The sequence below is a fragment of the Rhododendron vialii genome, chromosome 10a (genome assembly GCF_030253575.1).
Source record: "Rhododendron vialii isolate Sample 1 chromosome 10a, ASM3025357v1".
NCBI lineage: Eukaryota > Viridiplantae > Streptophyta > Magnoliopsida > Ericales > Ericaceae > Rhododendron > Rhododendron vialii.
The window spans coordinates 31871177-31893342 of NC_080566.1; the positions used below are offsets into that span (position 1 = coordinate 31871177).

A 22166-nucleotide genomic window follows, 5' to 3' on the forward strand; every position below is an offset into this window, starting at 1 on the left:
GCTCAATGGCAGGCCATTTACGCCGGAACTAACGAATTCTTGTAGTCTGATCCCAAAAATTGAACCCTGATCAATAGTGGGAGTGGGAAACGCTGTAGTGCAGGTGGTGCACTAGAGCGTGTAGTGCGGCACGGGGACCGTCGATCTCGTCAATCAATGATTGCGATGTATTTTTGAATTTCGACCGGTAAAAATACTCTATTCTCTGTTTGGATAAAGAGAAAGATACGTCACGCAACTGCATATAATTTTTTTTCCTCTCTTTCCCATTTTGTGATGTTCTATCAACTATCAAAGTGCGGATAAAAAAAAAAATATCAACTATCAAAGTGCATTCCAAAGTGGGTTGCCACTAAGAGTGGCTAATGTGTCATCACAAATTTTGATATTTTATGTTGTCCGATAAGCTGACAAGCACCTCGACTAAATCTCGATGGATCAATACCATTGTCTATTAAAAGAGGCGATGAAAATCAGAACGAAATTCCGTAGGACCGACTCTACAAAATATGGTAGTTCAGGAGATTTCGAACTCGAGAATATTGTGTTGTCCCAATATGGAGGGAGAATGGGGGGAGATCGATACCAAAATCATGAAAATTTGAGATTCTCCACGTACCGTGCTTTGATTGCTGTTTTGAGTGTATTTTTTAAAGTTAAGTACCTTTTACAGCTCAGAATAAATTTTGACAGAACAAGTTCGTTATAAATTGTCCTTTCATGTGATCAAAAGAACAACTGGGTTATCCTAAAGGGCGACTATCTGATAAAAAGGAGAAATTTTTGGGTGCCGGTGCGATACCACACGCATGGTACTCCGTCAGTAATCCGGACCGCTTAAATATCTTTTGGACAGTCCGGATTTTAGAGAAAGAAAAAGAGGGAAGAGAGTGGTGGGGTAAGAGGAGAGAGAGGGAATAAATCTGGACTGTCCAAAACACGTTTGAACGGTCCGGATCGCCATCGGGTTACCGCGACGTGGTACCCGCTCGGCACCCAAAAACTTCTCGATAAAAAAGTTATTGGTTTGACCTAATGGTGTGAATTAAAGTCTCACATCGTCTGGAATTCGGATTCCACAGTAAATCTCAAAGCAATTTCATTTCAAATGCTAGTAGCTTAGTACGTACCGGATTGGGTATAAGTGTGAATATAGTGACTCGCAAACTACAAGTGGTATACAGTGAGCACGTTACACGTGAGGAAGAATGTGAAGGAGTATTCCGCATCATCGTAATATGGAACACATATTTTTGACGACACCTAGAACTCAAAACTAACATTTTGGATTTGAATCTATACCTCAGACTATATAACAAAAACATCGACTGACATTTTGAGTTGGTTCGATGGGTACGTACTTAGATTTTGTTTCTCCATGCTTGGGTTTAAGGCTCCATAATGTTTTGTTGGCTAAACATATTCTTTAGGTCCCGTTCGGCTAAATAAGTCAATTGGCCTCTTTTTTTTGTCTTTATTCAAATTTTTTTCGTATTTGTTAGTTTTTCGTCAATTTTTTGGGGATTATTGCATCGTCATGACGAGAAGAATCTAAAAAGTAAAAAATTATGATCGAAATCAAGTTTTTTTAATAAAGATGAAAAAATTGGCTTATTAGCTTTTTTTTAATTCAAAAAAATTAGGTTTCGATCGTAATTTTTTACTTTTTAGATTCCTCTCGTCATGACGATGCAATAATCTCCAAAAAAAATTGACAAAAAACTAACAAATACGAAAAAAATTTGAATAAGGACAACATAAAAAACCAGTTGGCTTATTTAGCCGAACGGGATTAGTGCTCAGAGCACGCAGTGTAACCTAAGTGTCTCCGATCCCCTAAAGAAGTTCTTGCAGATATCTATGTGGTGCTGAGGATAATGGTCAAGCATATTGCAATTACAAGAGGGTATTATTATTAACTTTGCTTTGATCTTTTCTTACCAAAAACTACTTTACCTGGATTGATTCTACCTCAGCCTGTATAACACAGGGACTGTTGCTGAGTAATTTGGAAGCAAAACTTGGAGCAGGGGTTGATTTCTGGAGATCTGTATTTTCATAATCATGGACGAAAAAAATTTAAAGTCTAGAGCCCAATGACATAAAAGTTGGGCCTAAACAAAGTTTGGAAAATGTGAAATTTGGACCCTGTTAAGTGTGTAAACCATAGCTTTTGAGCCCAATAGATGGGTTGAAGCGGCTGAAATATATATAGCCCTAACATAGAGTTTTAAGTATTTTCACTACTAGTAGAAAACTAGAAATGTGACATTAGAGAGCATCTAGAGGATCAAAACAAAACAAAAAAACATATGAGCATTCACAGTGTCCTAACCGAAATGAATAACCAAAAATTGTCACATCACTTTTTGGTTATTCATTTAAATAAGTCATGAGGTTAGCAATGCAGGATTCTACAGTGGCATAATCAAAATTAGATAACCAAAACTTGAAACATCACATATTCAAACTACAAAAAGAAAATAAAAATTGGGAATATAGGAAATAGTTTTTTTTTTTTTAAATACAGTAGCTTTCAAACTAATAAAAGCTGTTTATTAGTAATAGAAAATAGGTTTTTTACAAAAACAGTTTTTCTTCGAAATCAGTTTTTGATTGGGCATCGATCGGTAACTATTTCATCAGTGAGCATTTAACATACAGTTTCAGAGGGAAAAAATCACCTAGAACTGTTTCTTTCCAAAGAAAAATGCATGCAGAAAATATAGTTACCGATGTCCAATCAACCCAAATTTTTACAAGCACTACCTACGTACTCAGAGAGAAGAACAAAATGAACTATTCAGTTCAAATAACGGGCACCGGGAAGGGGCCCATAACCGGCGCACACACGTGTACAACGAAAATTTATCTTCATACAAAAACATGTCCTTTCGACTACTTGTAAGCATGGAAGGGTATATAGTACTGTGCCTCTTGGTGCTTGGATGGCTTGGACCATATTTATTTTTGATCGGCGGCCGGGTACCCTCCCTAGCTAGTGAACTGTGGATAGAGGTAGTCGAGCACTTTATTTGTTCAAAGAATCAAGTTCGTAGGACATTTAATAAAATGACCAAGATAGATTTATTTTTCAGTTCACTCTCTAATCATACATTCATACTAACCATTCGATTTTTACAAACCCTAGGTTGTTCGATCGTGAGGTTATCGGTATTTGATCAACTTGACTACAAAAATAAAATGTTCAACAAATTCTATAAATGAACCGTTTAGACTGTGATAATAATACCTCGAAGGACTCTTTCATGGTGTACTACGATTTAAAAATGTGTTTTGCGCATTACCGGGACACCATGTCCAAACAAATCATTATTGATTCACTATACGAAATATGGAAATATTGTTGAGATGATGGGTTGGGTTTCAGCTGCCTCCAGGGTAATGGGAAGGCACTACGTACTCTCATATATTAGGTGGTGGTTTCAACCCACTCGTCCCATTCCCAATCCCCTAGGTTAAAATAGAATAAGTTTATCGCTGTATATATGAAATAAATAAATAAATTTGCATATAAATAAAGTTGGAGGTGATTGGTCCAATGGGCTAAGTGGATGGTCTTAGGCCGAAACATTTGCACTATTACGTCTGGTGTTTAGAGTCTCCAATTTTAATGTGAAAATTTATTCGTTCACAACAACAATTACATTTTGTTTTTTTGACAGTCAAAAGGTAGGAAGGAGCGACCAGCGTAGCAATTCTTTTCTGGGCATGACCATAGAGGCTCCCGACTAGCCATGAAATGTCCGGTTCAAGCCATAGCTACCGTCCGGGAGGACGGGCCATCACCGCGGCGCTATCTGGTGCACAGCAGCGAGAAATCCCCCTCTTCGGTCCAACTACGGGTTCGAATCAAAACCTATTAATGGCACCACCGGGTACATGCACACATGTGCCTCCCGAAGCTCAAACCTGCACAGTTGTTAAAGAGAGGTGGTGACTCCCACCAACTGGGCTACCACCTCGGTGGTAACAATTACATTTTCAAAGACCTCAAATTACTATGACTCCGCCTTAGGCCTCCAATAAGATTCGGCCGCCCCTTGATGGTCCAATCATAATGTGAGAGAATACATGTCCAATTAAGAAATTAAAAATGGATTGGACGCCATTTTGATTTGTAAAGTAGTACTTCCGACATAGACATTTGGGTATAGACGGGCCGGCTCAAAGTATTTAGATGCCCTAGGCTAAGTGGTGAAATAGTGTCTTATATAAATTTTTTAATTTAAAAACATTAAACAGAAATACTTATCTTTATATCATTTTCGTTCATACTATTAAACATGGTAAATATTTCGGTCTTAATGGCTTGTGCGATTGTAATAATATTCAGTGGACTCATGTTTGAATTATAGCAGCCCCAATTTGTGTGACAGGATTTGAACCCAAACATCTTATGTGGAAGAGCAAACATTTTACCACTAAACCACCAAAGGAGTTTGTATTATAGTTGCGCACAGAAAATATATATACTTATCTAGGAATGGGTATCCCATTTTTTGGCCTAAAATATGGAGACCCAAGACGGCGGCCTCTTGGACCTTGGCACCTCGCCCTTGGACCGGCCCTGGGTATAGATTCAAATACATATGTATGCGAGTTCTGTCATGAATTCGTCAAACGTATCAAATCATTCTCATTCTGGAGGACACAATATCTGTGTGCCTCTCTAAATCTACAGAACCCTGCTAATCACACATATATCTGTGCACAGATTGTGCACAAATTTTATTATGGAGTCCATCATGGGTTCCACACAAATAATTCGAGCCATTTATTAGATGTAAAATATTTTTTCAAGGATTCCTATAAAAAATAAGCTTAATCTAATACCTATACGTGCTCAATCCAATTATCTAAATTTTCATTCAGATTTTCGGGGAATGAAAAATTAAATGATTAGATCAAGCACCTATAGGTATTGGATTGAGCTAATTTTTTACTGGAACTCTTGAAAAAATATTTTACATTTAATAAACGGCTCGGATTATTTGTGTGGGACCCGTAATGGACTCCACTACAAAATCTGTGCACAGATTATCTGTGTGGACAGATTTACCGAAATCTATATCAGCTAAAAGATTCTAAACTAGCTAGCCCTCATATTCTGTAGAGATTTTTCTATTGAGAAAAATGAACCGACACTCGTTGTGCATTTTGCTTTTGATTTGATACTCCTACTTGTTAACCCATCTCAATCTCTCAACTAACCAGCGTTTATTCGACAACGAATAAATAAAAGCATTAAACTAACCATTGTTTAATAAACCCCGGCCACTTTGACCTTAATAACGTTAGTTATGTAACCAGGGTTAGGTATCAGCGAAATTATACAATAGCCCGAGAGCACCGCCACGTGATACTCCGAGTCACTCCATAACCACACGATCTCTTTTAGTTCACGACTAAGTGTATAGACCCCGACATAATTGTGCGGTTCTAAAGTGCTCCCGGATTACTGAATAATTAATGGAGCTACTACCATCCTTCATCTTTTGTTTCCGTAGTTCCTATGTTGTACATAATTGTGTGGTTCTAAAATTTGTTAGATAATTGTAGTAGTATCTCTCCGTCCCTTATTATTTCCGTTGCACGAGAAACTCTACTTTTTAAGGAAATATGTACTGCACGTCTCATTATGAAGTATAACTAGTGCTAGTCCGTGCCTACGGCACTACGCATTCCGGTTGGAAAGGGATGACAGTTGTGTGATTTAGGTGAAAATCATGAGCACTTAATAGCCAAATGAGAGGATGCACTACAGACTTTGGATCAAATGAATTTAAGCCGTTCCAACAATTTATCCCCACACCCTTTTGTTTTATAATAGACATGGGATTTTCAACATTATCACTTAAATTCTTTACCTTTTTTTTTGGAAACATGATGAAAATCTAGTAATAAGGGAGAACAGTTACAGATTACAAGGGAAACTAAAAGGAAACGATAGCAATTAATATATAGTACAACATAGGAACTACATAAACAAAAGATGAAGGTCGGTAGTAGCTTCAGTAATTATCCAAATTCATTACCTTTAAACTAGTTCTTATTATTTATGAAGATTAGTTTGTGACAACTTACACATTTTTTAAGTTTTATGAAAAAAATAAAAATTTCAAATATCTCAAAATAAAATACTTAGCGAAACAAAATTTGACAAAGGGATCCGGAGTATAAATTATTGAGTCCTACACCGCATCCCATTTTGAATACACATCTTTGATAAACTGCCATAATGTGGGTTTCATAAATTATTTTAATAATGTTCTCTTCCCTTTTTAAAAAGAATTTTTCAAAAAATTTCTCATACTTTCAACATTTCTCTCTCTATCTCTCTCCACTTATTACCCCTATTATTTTTCAAAAAAATATTCAAACACCAATCCAAACAACACGAAGTTGTTCATTTTATAGGTTCTAAAATGTAAAATTTTCGAGTGATAAATCATGTTGACTGGATATCAACAAGTGCTTGATTCAAATCAACTGATGATCGGTGAGAACTATACTTGTCGATACTAAAGACAAGTCTGAATTTTTAAGATTTTTTTCATAAAAAGGTGTCTAGGCCAACTTACATGAATTTTTAAAAATTGCTAATAATATTAGATTAATCTATTTCTTGAACCAATAAATTAGACCTTGATATCTACAAAATGATTATTAAATTATTTTGTTGACCGCATGCTATTGAATGGTACTCCATCCGTTCTAAAATCTTGGTCTCTTTTTAGAGCTCCAACTTTGTAAGATAACATAATAATTACTCTTAAAACATGTAAATTTCAAAAATTACCCTCCTTTCTATATGCAATGAAAAAATTACTTCTTAAACTGTATTATATTTTTCCCAGCACTTTTTTTTTTTAAACTTCGAATTATCGAATAGGGGATGAAGGGTAAAAAAAAACAATGACTAACTTTTTCTTTTTTACTTGTCAAACAAGAGAGCATTCATGTTCCACGGTGAATATAATCATTGACCCATATTAAACCAGTTATTGACAACCACGGCTTAGCGCAGTTGGTCAGTCATTGTCTCCCCTTTGTGGAAGGTCTTGGGTTCGAGCCCCACAGGGAACAGGCCCTTTAGGGGGCCAGAGCTATGGATAGCTTCTGGTCTCATCGTGCTAACTCTAACACCCCCCACTAACCCCCGCTGATGTATATCGTTGTGGCAAAAAAAAAAAACCAATTATTTAACCTAAGACCCATTTCGACTTGTCCAAGTCAATGGTGGAGTCATGTAGGGGTCGGATGGGGCGAAGGCCCTCTCTTGGAATTTTTTTTTTTATATTTATAATTTCACATGTGAATTTTTTTAAGAAGATAAATTTTATTCTACTGGTACTGATTAAGGAGAAAAATGACGAAATTGGTGGGGTTTGAACTCACCTAGTGCAAGAAATTAATGCCTTGATAGTGATTTGAAAAAAAAAATTCAACTCAAAAAATACTCATTATTTCTATTTTCAATTAGTACTCACACCTATCTCCAATTATTATTCTCATTTCTCTCTCTATCTCTCTCCAATCATTACCTCTACTTTCAATCATTACTTTCATTTCTCTCTTCACTCATAATCCTAAAAAAAAATTCAAAAATTTTTCAAAAACTCATCCAAACACAGATATTATAGTGCGTCCATCATTTGTGAAGTAGAATCACACTCTCATATATACACTTTCAAATTTCCCTTTCCAATAAATAAATAAGAATAAACACCACATTTTGTGATTTCAATGGTTAAGAACCTCTTTTTAGCATGTTGAATTAAATTCTAAATTCTATTTTTAATATACTTAATCAATATTCAAATTTTTTTTTTTCATATTTTTTCCTACTCTCAGTACCTCCCGAGGCGGGAAGAGAGAGATCCTGATGCCACCACTGGTCAAAATTCACCCATTTACCACCTCCAAAAATTATAGATATACAAGAAAGATAAAAAAATATTTTGGGACGGATGGAGTATGTTGTGTGAAATTCTATATTGACAAAAAGTCGGGTATTATAATAAACTAAGTTTTTTTTGGTAAAATTACGTATAAAACTAAGGATTAATTATGGCCGAAGCTATTACCTCCAATTCGGCCTATCCACTGTCGGTTTTTTCCGGGCAGCCCCAAACCCACAGATATTTCCCTTGACGAAGACCCTGCCCGAACTGCCCCTAACCCTCTGTGAGAAACCACGGTTAGCTCTAGCTCTCTCTCTCCCTCTCTCTCTCTCTCTCTCTCTCTCTCTCATCAGTAACACCCTGCACACACCTCTCTCTCTCTCTCTCTTCCCTCTGATTATATCTATCCCCTGTCTCTCTCTGTTCTGTCTCTACTCCATCCAACGGTCCACGATGAACGCCGCTCTGAGTTTCTGTCTCCTGAGGTTTTAGCCCCTCAAAACCCTAGATCCGCTTCATCCCATCTCAGAAGACTCATCAGATCTCGATCTTCGGTAAGTTTTTCTTCTCCGATTATCGATTACTACTTTCTCTTTCGTGTTCACTCCCCAATTATACATCATACTTTTTCTCAATTCGTTTTGTTCGGAACTCGGCATACACAACTCTCGACCGCAACTGCGTCCGGACCTGTTCGATGCGTACAGGTTTGCATATATGCATCGAACGCTCCGGACGCAGTTTTCATTCCGACGATTCCTGGAATATGCATGTATTTGGTGCTTACTTTCCCTCTTTTTCCAGACAATTTTGACTTCCGCTGTCTGAAAAAGTTCGACTTCGTTTTCTATTTTAAGAATTCATTTTCTCCTGTATTTTCCGGGAAAATTTCACGTCATCGTCAGTTTTCGTCGTCGTCTTGTTCTTTAAAAAAAAAAAACACCTTTTTCTTTTGTTAGTTCAAGTGGAGTAATTTTTTTTACATTTTCTGTCTGTTCAGCTTTTTCTGTTTTTTTTTTTCCCTTTTTTTCTGCGTGGTTTTCAACCAATTTGAGTGGATCTAACGGTCATATCGGACGGTTATTGCAGGAGGCTTTGTCGTGAGCCGTACGGATGGAAACCGATTCAGTTAGCTCTGCTAGTACTTTACTCAACCAGACTTTGCTAACGTGCGCCGGTGGAGCTTTAACCGCTATGCTGGTCTCGACTCTGGTCAATAATACTGCTCAGGTAAGATTTCAGTTCTGGCCCTTTTTATTTCTTCCTTCTTCCATCCTAAAACTTCACTCTATTATGAAAATATTGCGTAATTTCAGATTCTAGAAAAATGTTTCTTTGAATGATCTTTGGAATTTTCTGCACTCTCTAATGTAATAAATAATGGAGTTTTTTTGATTTTATGCATAAAGATCTAAAAACTTAAGCAAAAAAAAAAAAAAAAACTTTCTTTATTTTAAATTACCGCAATTTCTGCTGTCTATGCTATCGTGGGCATGGGAATATTTCACTTTTTTTTTTTTCCGTTTAAGATTCTACTACCAGCAACTACCTAGTTTCCAGTTCCACTGTGATGTCTTTAGATTTGGGTCATGGCGGTTGGTCGATTGTCGGTCCATGCTGCATGATCGGAACCGTTCATGTTGTAGAGTTCGTCAAGAGCGTCGGATGTGTCAAAAATCATACTAATCAGATACTGATTAATATCTCTTCAGATTGAGATTTATTCTCTATATAAATGCACTCCCAATTAGATATTAGTCAATATTCAATTAACAATACATTATATTTGACGTAGTCGATTTTTTCAACGAGAACTGTGACATGAACAGTTTAAATCATAAAAATGTACCCGGCATGAACACTCCCTGGAACTTTCCTCATCCTGTACTGGGGTTAAAATCAGGTTAATTTCATTGTAGGGTAATTTTTGGAAAATTTCAGATTTTTTTAAAATTCTGTTCCCAAAAAAAGAGCTGCTTTTTTAAGCTGTACGCGGTTTGGTTGTCTGTCGGTTAGATTGTTCTTGCTAAATTGCGCGTTGGGCACATTTTAGCGTAAAGACACATGAGATAATTAAAGTACACGGTCGTTGGCGTAATTTAGGACGATGTTTCATGTTAGTGGTGCGAAGTGGACCCCCCCATCTGCAACCTTAAAAAAATCTCCTCTGTCGTGTCTTTCAAGAAAAGTCAAAAAGGCATCTTTGTTTGTTTGTCTGTCGAATATTCGCTTCTAGATGCTTTTTCCTGATCAACGGCAGGTTTTTTGAACACGTGTCACTAGCGTATTTTGTAAGTTTTCTGTGACCCACAGTCAATCTCTCTCTCTCTCTCTCTCTCTCTCTCTCTCTACAAGCGTACTCTCGTCTTCCCCTCTAATCTCTATCTATTTTCACAAAATATTAGAAAATCCCAATTAAAACAACAAAAATACTATGAGGTCCCACACTAATGATCGGTGTCGTTTAATTTGTTTAAAAACATGTTTTTAAAATTTCTAAAAAAAATTACTCCAACCGTCGCAATTTAATTTGTCCTTTATTAGAATTTCAATTTATAAGGAGACCAAATGATTACTTTTGGAAAGCTTCAATACCCTTTACTTTTTTGTATCGGATGAGAGGGCACTCTCTCTAATGCATAAGAGGGGGAATACTTGAAAGTCAATTTATATTGAGACAAACATTTTCAGACACAAGTTAAAAAAGTGAACAAATTGGAACAGAGAGAGTAAGGGCTATAGTGAATGGTTGATCAAATCTTTATCGATTTTTCTTACGAAATTGATATTAACATTTCCTTTCTTTTAGCAAAAAAATACACACACTTTCCAAATAAAAAACAAAACAAAAAAAGGAGTGTTAATATCAATTCCTTTTTTCTTAAGGGACCCTTAAAAATAATATTTTAAACAAATTAAATGGATTCAAATCGTTGCAGGATATCTTCCGGTCACAAAGCAACATCCCTGGAGTCAAAGGAGAGGATCAAACTCGATACCATTCCAAGCCATCAGATGCTGAAGGGAATGATGCCAATGAAGATGACGATGACGATGATGGTGGCTATGAAGAAGGCGAGGAGGATTTGTCATCAGAAGACGTTGGGGATGTAGGAAACAATGGCAACAGCAACAAAAGCGACCCAAAGAAAGGACCGGGTGAAGGTGCCGGTGGAGCAGGAGAGAATGGTGAAGAGGAAGAAAAGAATGATGATGGGCAAGACGGCGATGATCAAGAAGAAGACGACAAGGACGATGAAGACGATGATGATGATGATGATGACGACGATGACGACGACGATGATGGAGGGGAAGGCGGCGAGAAAGAAGTTGTGGAGGAAGAGGAAGAAGAAGGGGTGGACGAGGAGGAGGAGGAGGAGGAGGAAGAACTCCAACCTCCGAAGAAGAGAAAGAAGTGAATTGAAGGATTAATGGAGTTCTCTCTGTGGTACTGGTCTCTATTTGACTCTTTTTTCTAACTAGTATGTTTACTCAGCCTCTGAGGAAGGCTTGTTTAGGATAACTCTGTTCTAGTAATCGTATCATTTCCTTTGCATGAGTAGAGCAGTACGTAGTGTACTTTGGAACTCCGAGCTTGCGGCATGTTTCGGGAGAATATGTGTTGTCATAAAACTTGAATCTCCGTTAATTCGAATCGTTTTTTAGAGTTCATAATAGAGTTTGAACTGCGTGCGTGTGATCAATTTTTGAAACCTTGTGAAGTGTTTTTTCCGGGATCAAAGAAGAGGAAGAAGCGAATCTAAATGGTGAAATCTCCTGTACAGTATTGTTAATTTGAATCTTTTTTAACATATTTAGGTAATTGAGAGCTTTAGTTGCTCGAGAATTCTTTGCAGTAACTTGCTCTTAGTTTTGGTTTTATGGATTCAAGTTTGGAAAAGAGCTCTCTCTCTCTCTCTCTCTCTCTCTCTCTCTCTCTCTCTCTCTCTCTCTGTGTGTGTGACGATCGTTATCGTGTTTGATAAATTGATATGATCCCAATTTTGGGATCCCCTTGTTTTGAATAATTAGTTCACCATAGGGCATTGGGGTACCTAGTCATTATTTTCTAAAATCGCCCCCTGCTTTAAAGCTTTGTTTGGGATGTCAATTGCATCCATCGCATCTTTTTGGCTTTTGAATTTATTTTGCAAAAATTCAAGCTTTGTTAGCAGGCTTTTTGAGTAATTGTTTTGGTTATGTTAGAGCATCTCCAATCTTACCTATTTTAGGACTCAAATTCAAAATTTGGATAAAAACCACAAAAATCCCTTTCTAATCCTTTACCCAAACCCTTTCCCATTTTGGATTTTATCCATTTTTTCCCCAAAATCTGAAACCACTTTTGTCTTGACCCATTTTTTACAACGGCTAGTTAGACCTAGCCGAAGCTTCTATAATTCATCGGAGCCGGTCGACCTTTGCCGGAGTCTCTGAGTTGCCAACCATTGAAGTTTTCTTTGCTGGATTTTTCGTCTGATCTTTGCGTTGCCGGAACTATTTTTGTCGGAGATTTGTGCTACTGAATCTTTGTTCATCAAAGCTTTGTATTGCTTGATGCTGGATGCGGATCGTTATTGGAGGTGAAGACGAAGAAGAAGATGTAGAAAGAGAGTGGTGGTTTTGATTGTGAACAGACGAAGAAGAAGGTGGAGACGTGATCTGTTTTGATTGGCTCTATTTACCATTCTACCATTAAAAATTATATACGGGTAAAATTTGGGTTTGATGATTGAAGATGTGCCTACTTGAAATGAGTTTTTATCTAAAATTTGACTTAGGGGTATACATGGTCCGGATTGGTCCGGTTCTCTAGAAAACCAGTAACCGGACAATTTCAAACGGTTCTAGAAAATTGAGAACCAGAACCTAACCAATATATGAGTGGAACCAAATCAGAACCAAATCGCAAAACCGGTCCGGTTTTGATTCGGTTCCGGTTCCGATTCTATCCAATTAGCATCCAAACCTATCACCGGTGTGTGAGAAAGAGAGACGTGAGATTGAAATTATAAAGACTAATCCGTTAAATAAGGTTGCAAAGAATTAAAAGAATAAGAAGGTAATTTATTAGAATAGAAAAAGAAGAAAGAAAATAAAAACTTTCCTAACGAATGAGATTTCATCTCTAAATAAAATAAGTTTAGCAAGAAAGAGATTAACTTACCAAATTACACACATATATTTATTTTAAACGGTCCGGTCCAGTTCTAACCACGGTTCTTTAATTGAGAATCAGTAACCGAACCAAAATTAATCGTTCTTATTTTTTTGGAACCATAACCTGACCGCAGAACCAGACCAAATATGACGGTTCGGTTCGGATCGGACCGGTTTTACGGTTCGGGCGGTTTTTTTGAACACCCCTAATTTGACTCAAAATTAGGAGGGGGAGGGAAGGAAACGGGTGAAGGCTGAAAATGCTCTTTAAGTGACTTTTTTGGGCTAGAATAGAACTCCACCAAGTATTCCCTTTGGTTCGTCCATAATGATGGTATCTACTGGTATTGTTGTCTGTGAACAAAATCAGTCCATTGTCTACAAACAATTTGGCATTAGTCCATCACGTCTCTTTTTATTTTATTTTTTAAAAATGGTGGATTTGTCCCATGAAACAAGGGAGTACAACTTATTGATTTATACTTGATACAAAATGGCTAGAAATACTCTATTTACACTACCCCATGGATGATTCTAGTCAATTGATATTTTCTACAATATATTAATTTGGGTACCCAAAGATATTTTTTTCAGGGGCAGTAGGTGATTCTACTGGATTATTATAAACTCCATGAAGAATTTGATTTTGGGATATTCTTATTCCTACCAAATTAATATCTTCGACAGGATGTTGTGACTCAGGAATTTCTGATATTGAGTGTCTACTAGAAGTAGGAACATTAACCCTATATGGTTGTCTAGTCGCAGAAAAACTAGAACTTCTACTTGTAAGAAGTCTTTCCGGTTGGGAATTTCTAAAATTCAAAGATACAGTGCCTTTGTTCAATTTGATTAACAATAGATCTAGGTGGAACCGCATTATTTATTACCCAATTTTCTGGGAATGTTATTTCTTCCCAGTTTATCAACCTATTGGTAGCTATATTTGATGTTAACATATTTGTTTCAACCAGGACAATCTGATCCATAGGTCTTAATTGGCAAACCCTGGGATTAACAGTATTCATAACCTTATAGCAAATTCTATAAACAACAGCAATTACCTCAGATCCGGGTAGGAAATCATAACCTCTAGTCTGGATCCTACAGTTCAAAACCTCACCTAAATTTCTATCTGTCAGTGATAGAGTTAGGTTCGGATAAGCATTAAAGTAAACAGGACCATGACACAAACTGGTCTCCACTGCCCCAATTATTGAAGCTCTCCAATTATTACACCTACCATCTCTAAGTGTTACCTAAGGCAAGTGTCCATTCCAAGCAAAGTTAATGGTTTTAGTGCAATTTGTACTAAACCAATATGAACATATTTATAACTACGCATGTGTGCAACTAGATCACTACGATCCATAAGATTTATTATCTTATCATTAAGCTCTAAGTTTTCCGTTCTTTCCATGGTTTTTATTGCCATATATGCTACTTCTGAATTCAAACATACCATGCCCATATATAGTTGAAGGGCGTACTAGAGGAATTCCAGTGGTTCAATTGTTCTTGCACATCAGCATATTCAATTAATTCTGCATTCTTTATTCTATCATTTTTAGATCTAAATATTCTTCTCATTTTGAGAAATAAATGTGTTAGTGCTCATATAAATTATTCTTTCATGAATTTGCCTCTTTTTTTCTTCTTCTTTTTTTTTAAATGGAAGATAACATTCTAGATAGCACGTCTATCAACGATTTACCGGAGCGAGGCCAAATTACCCTTCCCGGGTCCTCATGGCCGGACAAATCCGAACGCGACTTGGGTGACGTCCCACTACCTAAAATGCTTTCTTTCATTTAAATTTTGGTTAAATTGATTTTTATTTGTAAGCATCTTCATGCTAGAATAATATATATTTGCACTAACAGATTATTTGTAAGTCTTTATAAGCTACTCCATCTTGGACTTTACTTCTTTGGACTTCTCTTGTATTTGGACTCTGAAACAAAGGTTTGCGATCGTGTTGGTCATGCTTTCGATGCACTTTTCAGTGGCTGCCAAAGGTTGCTCAATAGCGTCCTGTAGGCCAAAAGCCAAAAAGACAAATTAGTTCGATTGCAACAGATTTTGAAAGAAAAGCAACAGAAAGAGGATAATTATTTTCAAATGGACAATAGGGCTTCGCGCTAAGAACAAAAGGTAGAGAAAAAGACTTACAGAGGATTTCCAATAAGAAGGAAGAAGACCTCCGTAGCACTCAAAACGGAGGGGTTCTTCCTCAAAATGACGATGTGTTAGTTTCTTCCTTAGGTTGTTGTTTCAGCTCCGAAAGCACCATATCTATTGTGTTATTGTTCTTCAGGTCTTCTATCTCAGCCTTAAATCATGTCCATTTGAACTTGTTGTTTTCGCGGCTCATTGTTGTTGTTGTTGGATTCTGATTTCCGTTTCTTGATGGTCTTCAACAAATGCTTGTTGCCTACTTGAACAAATGGATTGGCATATTCACATTGACTTGAACTTCTATCCCGAAACCCCTTAGACAGTTAGAGCAAATCCACAGCAAACATGGTAAATTTTAAATTCAATAGGGCAAAGTACAAATTATCACCTGCTTTAAGCGTTTTGCACATCACATCCCTAACATTTACAAATGATCAATTCACCCCCTCATGGTTTCAGACTAAAGTGCCACACTAACACTGTTAACACCAAATGCTAAAATGACCATAATACCCTCTCCTTTTTACGTACACCTAAAACCTGACCCAAGACTTTTCTCACCCTCTTTCTCTCTCAAAATAAAAAACAGGGGGAAGAAGAACCCTTTTTTATTTCACTGTCAAACTCAACCCTTGCTCCAGCGTCATCCTCGTCATCCATAAGATTTCACCCCACTAAATCAAAATTAACCTTTCTCTTTGCATAGTTTCAAACTTCCCTTCCTCTATCTTTCCCATCTCCCTCAAGCTTCAAACTACCCCACATTTATTTCACAAAAGTAAATCTAAAATTAAGATACCATTTACTAGGATATCTTAGTGGCCAGCAATGACATAAGTTCAGCTATCATTTGACTAACCAGCCCAAGAGTGCGGGGTTTGTTTTTATCTCCTTGCACCAGTCACCAAAACTTGAAAATCACCACTGTTGGCAACGATAAAATCAAAGAGCCACTGTAAAAGGCAAAACACTCCTTGACTTCTTGAGGAAGGAGGATTACCCATATAATGGAGGAGTGAAGAAGGGTATTATTGTCTTCTTAAATGGAAGTTCAACTTATTTAATTTTTTTTTTTTTTGTCATTACAACTCGCGTAAGAGGTATGTGTACCACACCTTTCGTCAATTTGGAAGGAAAACATAACGGTAGCACTAAACTACTTTAGTCCAAAACTACAAGGAGGCAAATTGGTCATTTGTAAATGTTGAAGAGGTGATGTGCAAAACGCTTAAACTACAGGAAGGTAATATGTACTTTGTCCAATTCAATAAAAACACAAAGGAACTAGCAATTATCCTATAATTTGGTTACAACACAATCAAATTCAATGCCCAAGGCTATGTCGGAACATTCGGTCCGATATTTTTTCATGAGATAAGTATTTAGATATTTCAATGGTACTATCTAGATATTACAAGTCTTTATTTCATATCTTGGACTTTACTTCTTTGGGCTCTCTTGGATTTGGACTCTGAAACTTGGACTCCTTTTGGGGTTAAATTCCGGATTACAAATTAACTTCTTAACTTCCCTCTGGACATGTAATCCTCATGCATTCTTAAAATTGTGAAAATTTCTCTATTGTTACTACTTGGGTCATTATTTCTGCAAGTTGCTCCTTGGTATTGACAAACTCTAGTTGGATTTCTCCTTTTTGTGCCATGTCTCTAATAAAGTGATGTCAAAGTTCGATGTGTTTCCCATTGAAGATTGGATTTTACTCATTGCTTTGGCTGACATTTCGTTGCAATAAATAGTTGTTGCACCTTCTTCTCTATGCTCCATACAAGATAGAATTGCTTAGGGTCTTTCTGCTGCAGAATGCACGGCTAACACTCCCAGAGAGAGTAATCTTCTTAAGCACATAAGCAATTTCAGAAATTCATGTCTCACAAGTAATAGCCATGTAATTTTCTTCGAAACTAAGAAATCCCTTTTGAATTCATTTACTTAATAGCATTTTCAAAGACTCCCTATCTTCCATTTTATTTGGGCATGTGCAGAATAAGACAAAGGAAGTAAAAGAGAGATTTATGAGACAAAACGAGGGGGTAAAGAAGGGAAAGGAATAAAGGATCCGAAATCCGGATAACCATCCTTTTTAACACCATCTAAGAGCATCCCCATTGTAATAAACAAATAAGTGTGAATAAGTAAATTTAACAACAATGCTCAAAAAACACCTCATATTATAATAAGCAAAGTTACAAGTCTTTTAGCAAATAACCACTTATTCCATAACCAAACTTAACAACTTTTACCAATAATCAAAAGTCAATAACTCAAAAACACCCCACATTGGAATCGTTTAATCGAGACAAATAATTTGGTATAATTGGGTACATGGTTGAAACTCGTTTGCGATTGGACATAGGTGCATTGTATATTGTGTGGGGTTTTTTGGTTAGAGATGCAAAAATAATCAATGTGGAGGTAGAAGTTGTTAAGTTTAATTATGAACTAAATGGATAATCAAATGCTGATATAACATATTTTGGTTATTGATTTTGATTATTCCCATTGCGGATACTCTAAGAGCATATGCAGCAAGAGGGGAAAAAAAAAGTCAAAAAATGTGAATTTTAGTTAAGCATCCTCAATGCACTCTCTACAAATAGCTCCTAAATTGAATCCTAAAATGCCACCAGAAGCATAAGAGCTTGTTAATTTAGAAAGTGTATGCCCACTCAATGAACTAGCAAGAGCATCCTCTATTTTGTGCATAATTCTTGATAGATTTGATTCGCAGCGGCACTTTGTTGTAAACAAGACCCTAATCTTTCGCAAATTCCACAATAAAAAAAATTAAAGACTTCGAATCCGACATAGAGCTAGCTACAATGCTACCTAAATTTAACAAATGTGTTAGGAGCCATGGTTTAGAAGCTTGTTTGGGAAGCCCATTGAAAGCAACAATTAAGCAAATGGTTTGCTAAATATTAAAGTGTCTCACCTCGAAGCCATTTTAGGAGTGCATTGAGGATGCTCACATTTTGCTTTAATTGACACTTTAACAATGCTCTCTTTCTCTCTATCAAATAATACAAACTACTAATTCCACAGTGAGAAACACTTAGCAAAACATTAGTGTGTGAACAATAGCTAGTAGGTATATGCAGAGAGGTATTGTAGCAAAATGAAAATACCTAATCCAGTTCAGGGTTTATTTAGGCTGCCTGCCTGCCTGCCTGCTGCACTTGGGTTTCTTGAATTTGGCTAGGTAAAATGACTAAAATGCCTTTTTTACAAGGCTGTTTGCACATGCTATAAGTTCTAACCTTCGTATTTACACAAGCATAAATTAACAAGAAAAATGCGAACCTTCGTATATACACAAGCATAAATTAACAAGAAAAATGCGAGATGGAAAAATATACGAGCTGAAAAATAAGCATAAAGTATGGACCCTGGGTATGAAGCAAAGCAATCTTAGTGACAATATTAGGACTCTCTCTCTCGTACAGTACGCATAGGAAAACAAACAAGACTAATCTCTCTCCTCAACTGAAATATATACAGAATGCAAAGCTAAACAAACCAGATCAATATATAGGGGATTTTGTTTTTCTTGTTCAATTTGATTTCAAGAATTTGGGAGAACCTTTTTTTTTTGTTGTATTTTACATCTTTAGTGGCTGTCGGAAAAAAGTAAAGAAAGCTCTTTGCCTGGAGACAAATCTAAACTTGATTACCATCTATGGTATTTCCAGTCCTTTCGAAGATAATTTCAATGACAGTTTTCGTATTTAAGCCTTAAAAGAAATTAATGGATGAATCATCTCTTCCATGGGTGTCAAAAAATGTAAACCATGGTGGAATCTGCTCTTCCATCTCCATCAATTTACCTTTACCAGAGTGTGTGTGTGTGTTTCTTTACCAGCTAAACATACTATTCCATGGCTAGACAATGACATGTTGCCAGGCTAGGCAAGGCACGGCACGTGCTCGCCACCAGGCTAATTAAGGCATGGATCAATATGCTCTTCATTAAAATGGTCAATGGGCATAGTTGTTTACTATTTTTGTTCTCAGAAAAGCATATTATCAAGTATATAATGTATTGAGAAGGGATAAAATATTACTAGAATTGTAGCATTGACAACCCAAATAGTTAGGCTAAAGGCTTCTCTCAAGTTGACAGGAACTCACAAATGCCTATACAATGGGCATTTCAAACGAACACATCTAAAACCTTGCTGACATTTCCACAGAAAAGTAGGTTATAGGCATAATTTAAGGCAATGATGTAAAATCCCCGTATTATTAGTATTATAACAATTATGCATCAGAAAAGGCAGGAATGAATAACAGCTTGTGGACAACATTATAATCTACATGTAGTTTCACCCAAACTATTGATCGATTTCGTTTGCCATCGTCATTAGACAGCCTGTGTGCTAGCCACAATTCACCTACATGTTACAAAAGGTACTCCGGGGCTCTGACCGCGTGCTTGTTGAAGAATGAGCCGGCCCACACTGGATAGGAACCGAACTGTCTTACGACGTTCTAAATGTGCCAATTGCCATTTAGCTAGTATAAGCCCATGGATATTGAGGTTCACAAGAATATAACTACATCTCTAATGCTGCAACCTTCTCAGTATTCAATGTGAAGACACCAAAATTATGGTCTTCAGCCAAACAAGGACAAGATATATAGCCTGAGACACTCGGATGTCTCGATAGTCAATGCTACACAGCTTCATATGGGTCTTTCCCCCCATTGTTACAATTCAAACTTTAACTAGAGTGCTGTTCAACCACATAAAAGAGAGGAACTCATGATCGTATGGGCTCCCAAATCAATGAACACCTCTTTCTTGCACACCATACCACAATGTTTTAGCGCATTCAACATGGGTTTCCATCTCCGATCACAAATAAATACGAAGGAAAGAAGTGGTCACCCAAACACCAAGCATCTATTGAACTTGATTGGACTCAGCTGATACACAGCGACATAAGAGCAATATTTTCTAGCAATCCTTGCCCAAACTAGTGGCAAATAGTTCGAGGTACCATTGAAATGCTAAGAACCAAACTACCTATATAGGACACTACTACACTAGCACCTGATTACAAAGGACATTTAGAAATCTTACGATGACATGAAAAGCAATAGGCAGCACTCCCATGAAACTCCGTGCCTGAAGTGACGAGAATCTTGCCCGCACAAAGAGGGTCCAAAGCTCCATAAGCCAGAACCTAGAGGAAGGTGTGTCATGAAAGGAACTCTAAAGGTGAGAAACTTTCCCTTTCTTGTCCATGAGAAGCTAATTCACCCATTTCATACTTGGAGTGGCTTCACAAATCTTTGAAGTCTCTACTCTCAAGATGCTAAATCGTCTGTACAAGCCTCGTTAATTGACTTAAAGGCTAAAGCCTCCAAGAGGACCTCAACTGAATGCATCTCAAATTCTTTGGGTCTTTCCTTTGCTTATCTAACAAAAAGCACTAAAGAATTGCTGACACTCCCAGATACACCAATCTTCCTAAGAACTCAAGAAATCCCAGAAAATCCTGTTTCACGAGTAAGATCCAAAAACAAATTGCTCGAAACGAAGAAATCCCTTTTGCATTCATTTACTTCCTAGTATTCTCTTAAGCGTTGTACACTTGTACTTCATGTGCCTGGATCAACCTCGTCAAAGACTCCATCTTCCATTTTATTCAGGCATGTGCAGTAGAAGACAAAGAAAGTAAAGAACAAAATGTGCCAAAATGACGAGAGAAAAAAAAAAAAGGAAAGATAGAAAGGTCCATGATGGGATAACGGTCCTTTTAACACTATCTAACCTCGGATATACACAAGCACAAACAAATGCGAAGGTGACAAGAAAAAATGCAAGACAGAAATTGATAACAGCTGAAAATAAGCAAAAAGTATGGACCAATATACCAAGAAGGGCAATCATAGCGACATAGGATGATTTAACAAACAAAAAGACTAATGCTTTTACGACCAGAGAATAGATAAGTATAGAAACAACTCTGGGAAAACATAGGCAAATTCATGTGCCCAAAAGCTTGATTTCATACCGCATAGTGTTGCTATTAACGTCACCGACTCAACACACTATGCCCATTAAAATGGTTAATTAGTACCCAAAAAATAGCTGCTTAATATTTTGTTCCCAGCAAAGCATACTAAGCTTAGCCATATAGAAATGAAGAAGTTATAAAACATAAGAATTCTGGCATTGTCAACCGACTCAACCCAATAGCTAGGCTATGGCGTCTCTCCAGTTGATAGGAACTCACTAATACCTATATTACAGGTACTAGAAGTAGACACACACACACACACACAGAGACCAATGAAAGTGATAATTTGAGTTTTATTAAGCTAATTAAGTAACAAAATCTAAGTCAACAAAAACAAGCCTTCAAAAAGTGATTCCTTTCTTCTGGCAGGTGAAGAAAGATACTCCAGTCTAACAACTTAGGAGTCCCCATAAAATTTTTCATGAGCAAAAACTGCAAAACTTCTGAAATTGAAGGAAGTGAAAATAGCTCAAGAGTTTAGCCTTAAAATCCATGAGAAGTCAATGCCAGGGGGAAAATGTAAGAAGATTACAAAAGAATCAAATGAGAAGAAAAAAAGCTGCACTGGGGGTCAATTGAAACATTATTGAGCAGCAAAGCACACAAAATCTAATAAGAACCAGAGAAATAACTAGATACTGCTCAATGAAAACTATCATAAGATTAAAGAGGTGCCTATGCACTAAGCACATGAAATTAAGAAGAAAACCAATGTCACATAACAACTCATAGTCCTCCTTGATGAAGCATAAGTAAACAACTGACATGTGTATAGAAAACAATAAGAAATAAGCAAAAATGCTAAGCCATCAAACATGTGCATATCCTGGAAGGAAAAGCAAAAGAAAACAAA

At 36.8% G+C, this 22166-nt stretch overlaps 1 protein-coding gene across 2 annotated transcripts; it reads left to right on the forward strand.

The window, feature by feature from the left end:
• Positions 1-8089: 8089 nt before the first annotated feature.
• Positions 8090-11600, forward strand: LOC131303552 (uncharacterized). 2 transcript variants are annotated; one of them, XM_058330475.1, is made up of 4 exons: positions 8090-8482; positions 9018-9159; positions 10191-10219; positions 10868-11600. In XM_058330475.1, the coding sequence occupies exons 2-4, from the start codon at positions 9042-9044 to the stop codon at positions 11345-11347; spliced, it is 627 nt and encodes a 208-aa protein (XP_058186458.1). In that variant the 5' UTR covers positions 8090-8482; positions 9018-9041; the 3' UTR covers positions 11348-11600. The 2 variants fall into 2 exon arrangements, with proteins under 2 accessions (XP_058186458.1, XP_058186459.1); XM_058330476.1 differs by lacking the exon at positions 10191-10219 and having other exon boundaries at positions 9018-9158.
• The last annotated feature ends 10566 nt before the right edge of the window (positions 11601-22166 follow it).

Coding starts and splice junctions, on each gene's coding strand:
- LOC131303552 (XM_058330475.1), top strand. CDS start 9,042: ATGGAAACCGATTCAGTTAGCTCTGCTAGTACTTTACTCAACCAGACT. Junction 9,160..10,190: donor GGTCAATAATACTGCTCAGG/TAAGATTTCAGT, acceptor TCAACGGCAGGT/TTTTTGAACACGTGTCACTA. Junction 10,220..10,867: donor ACGTGTCACTAGCGTATTTT/GTAAGTTTTCTG, acceptor AAATCGTTGCAG/GATATCTTCCGGTCACAAAG.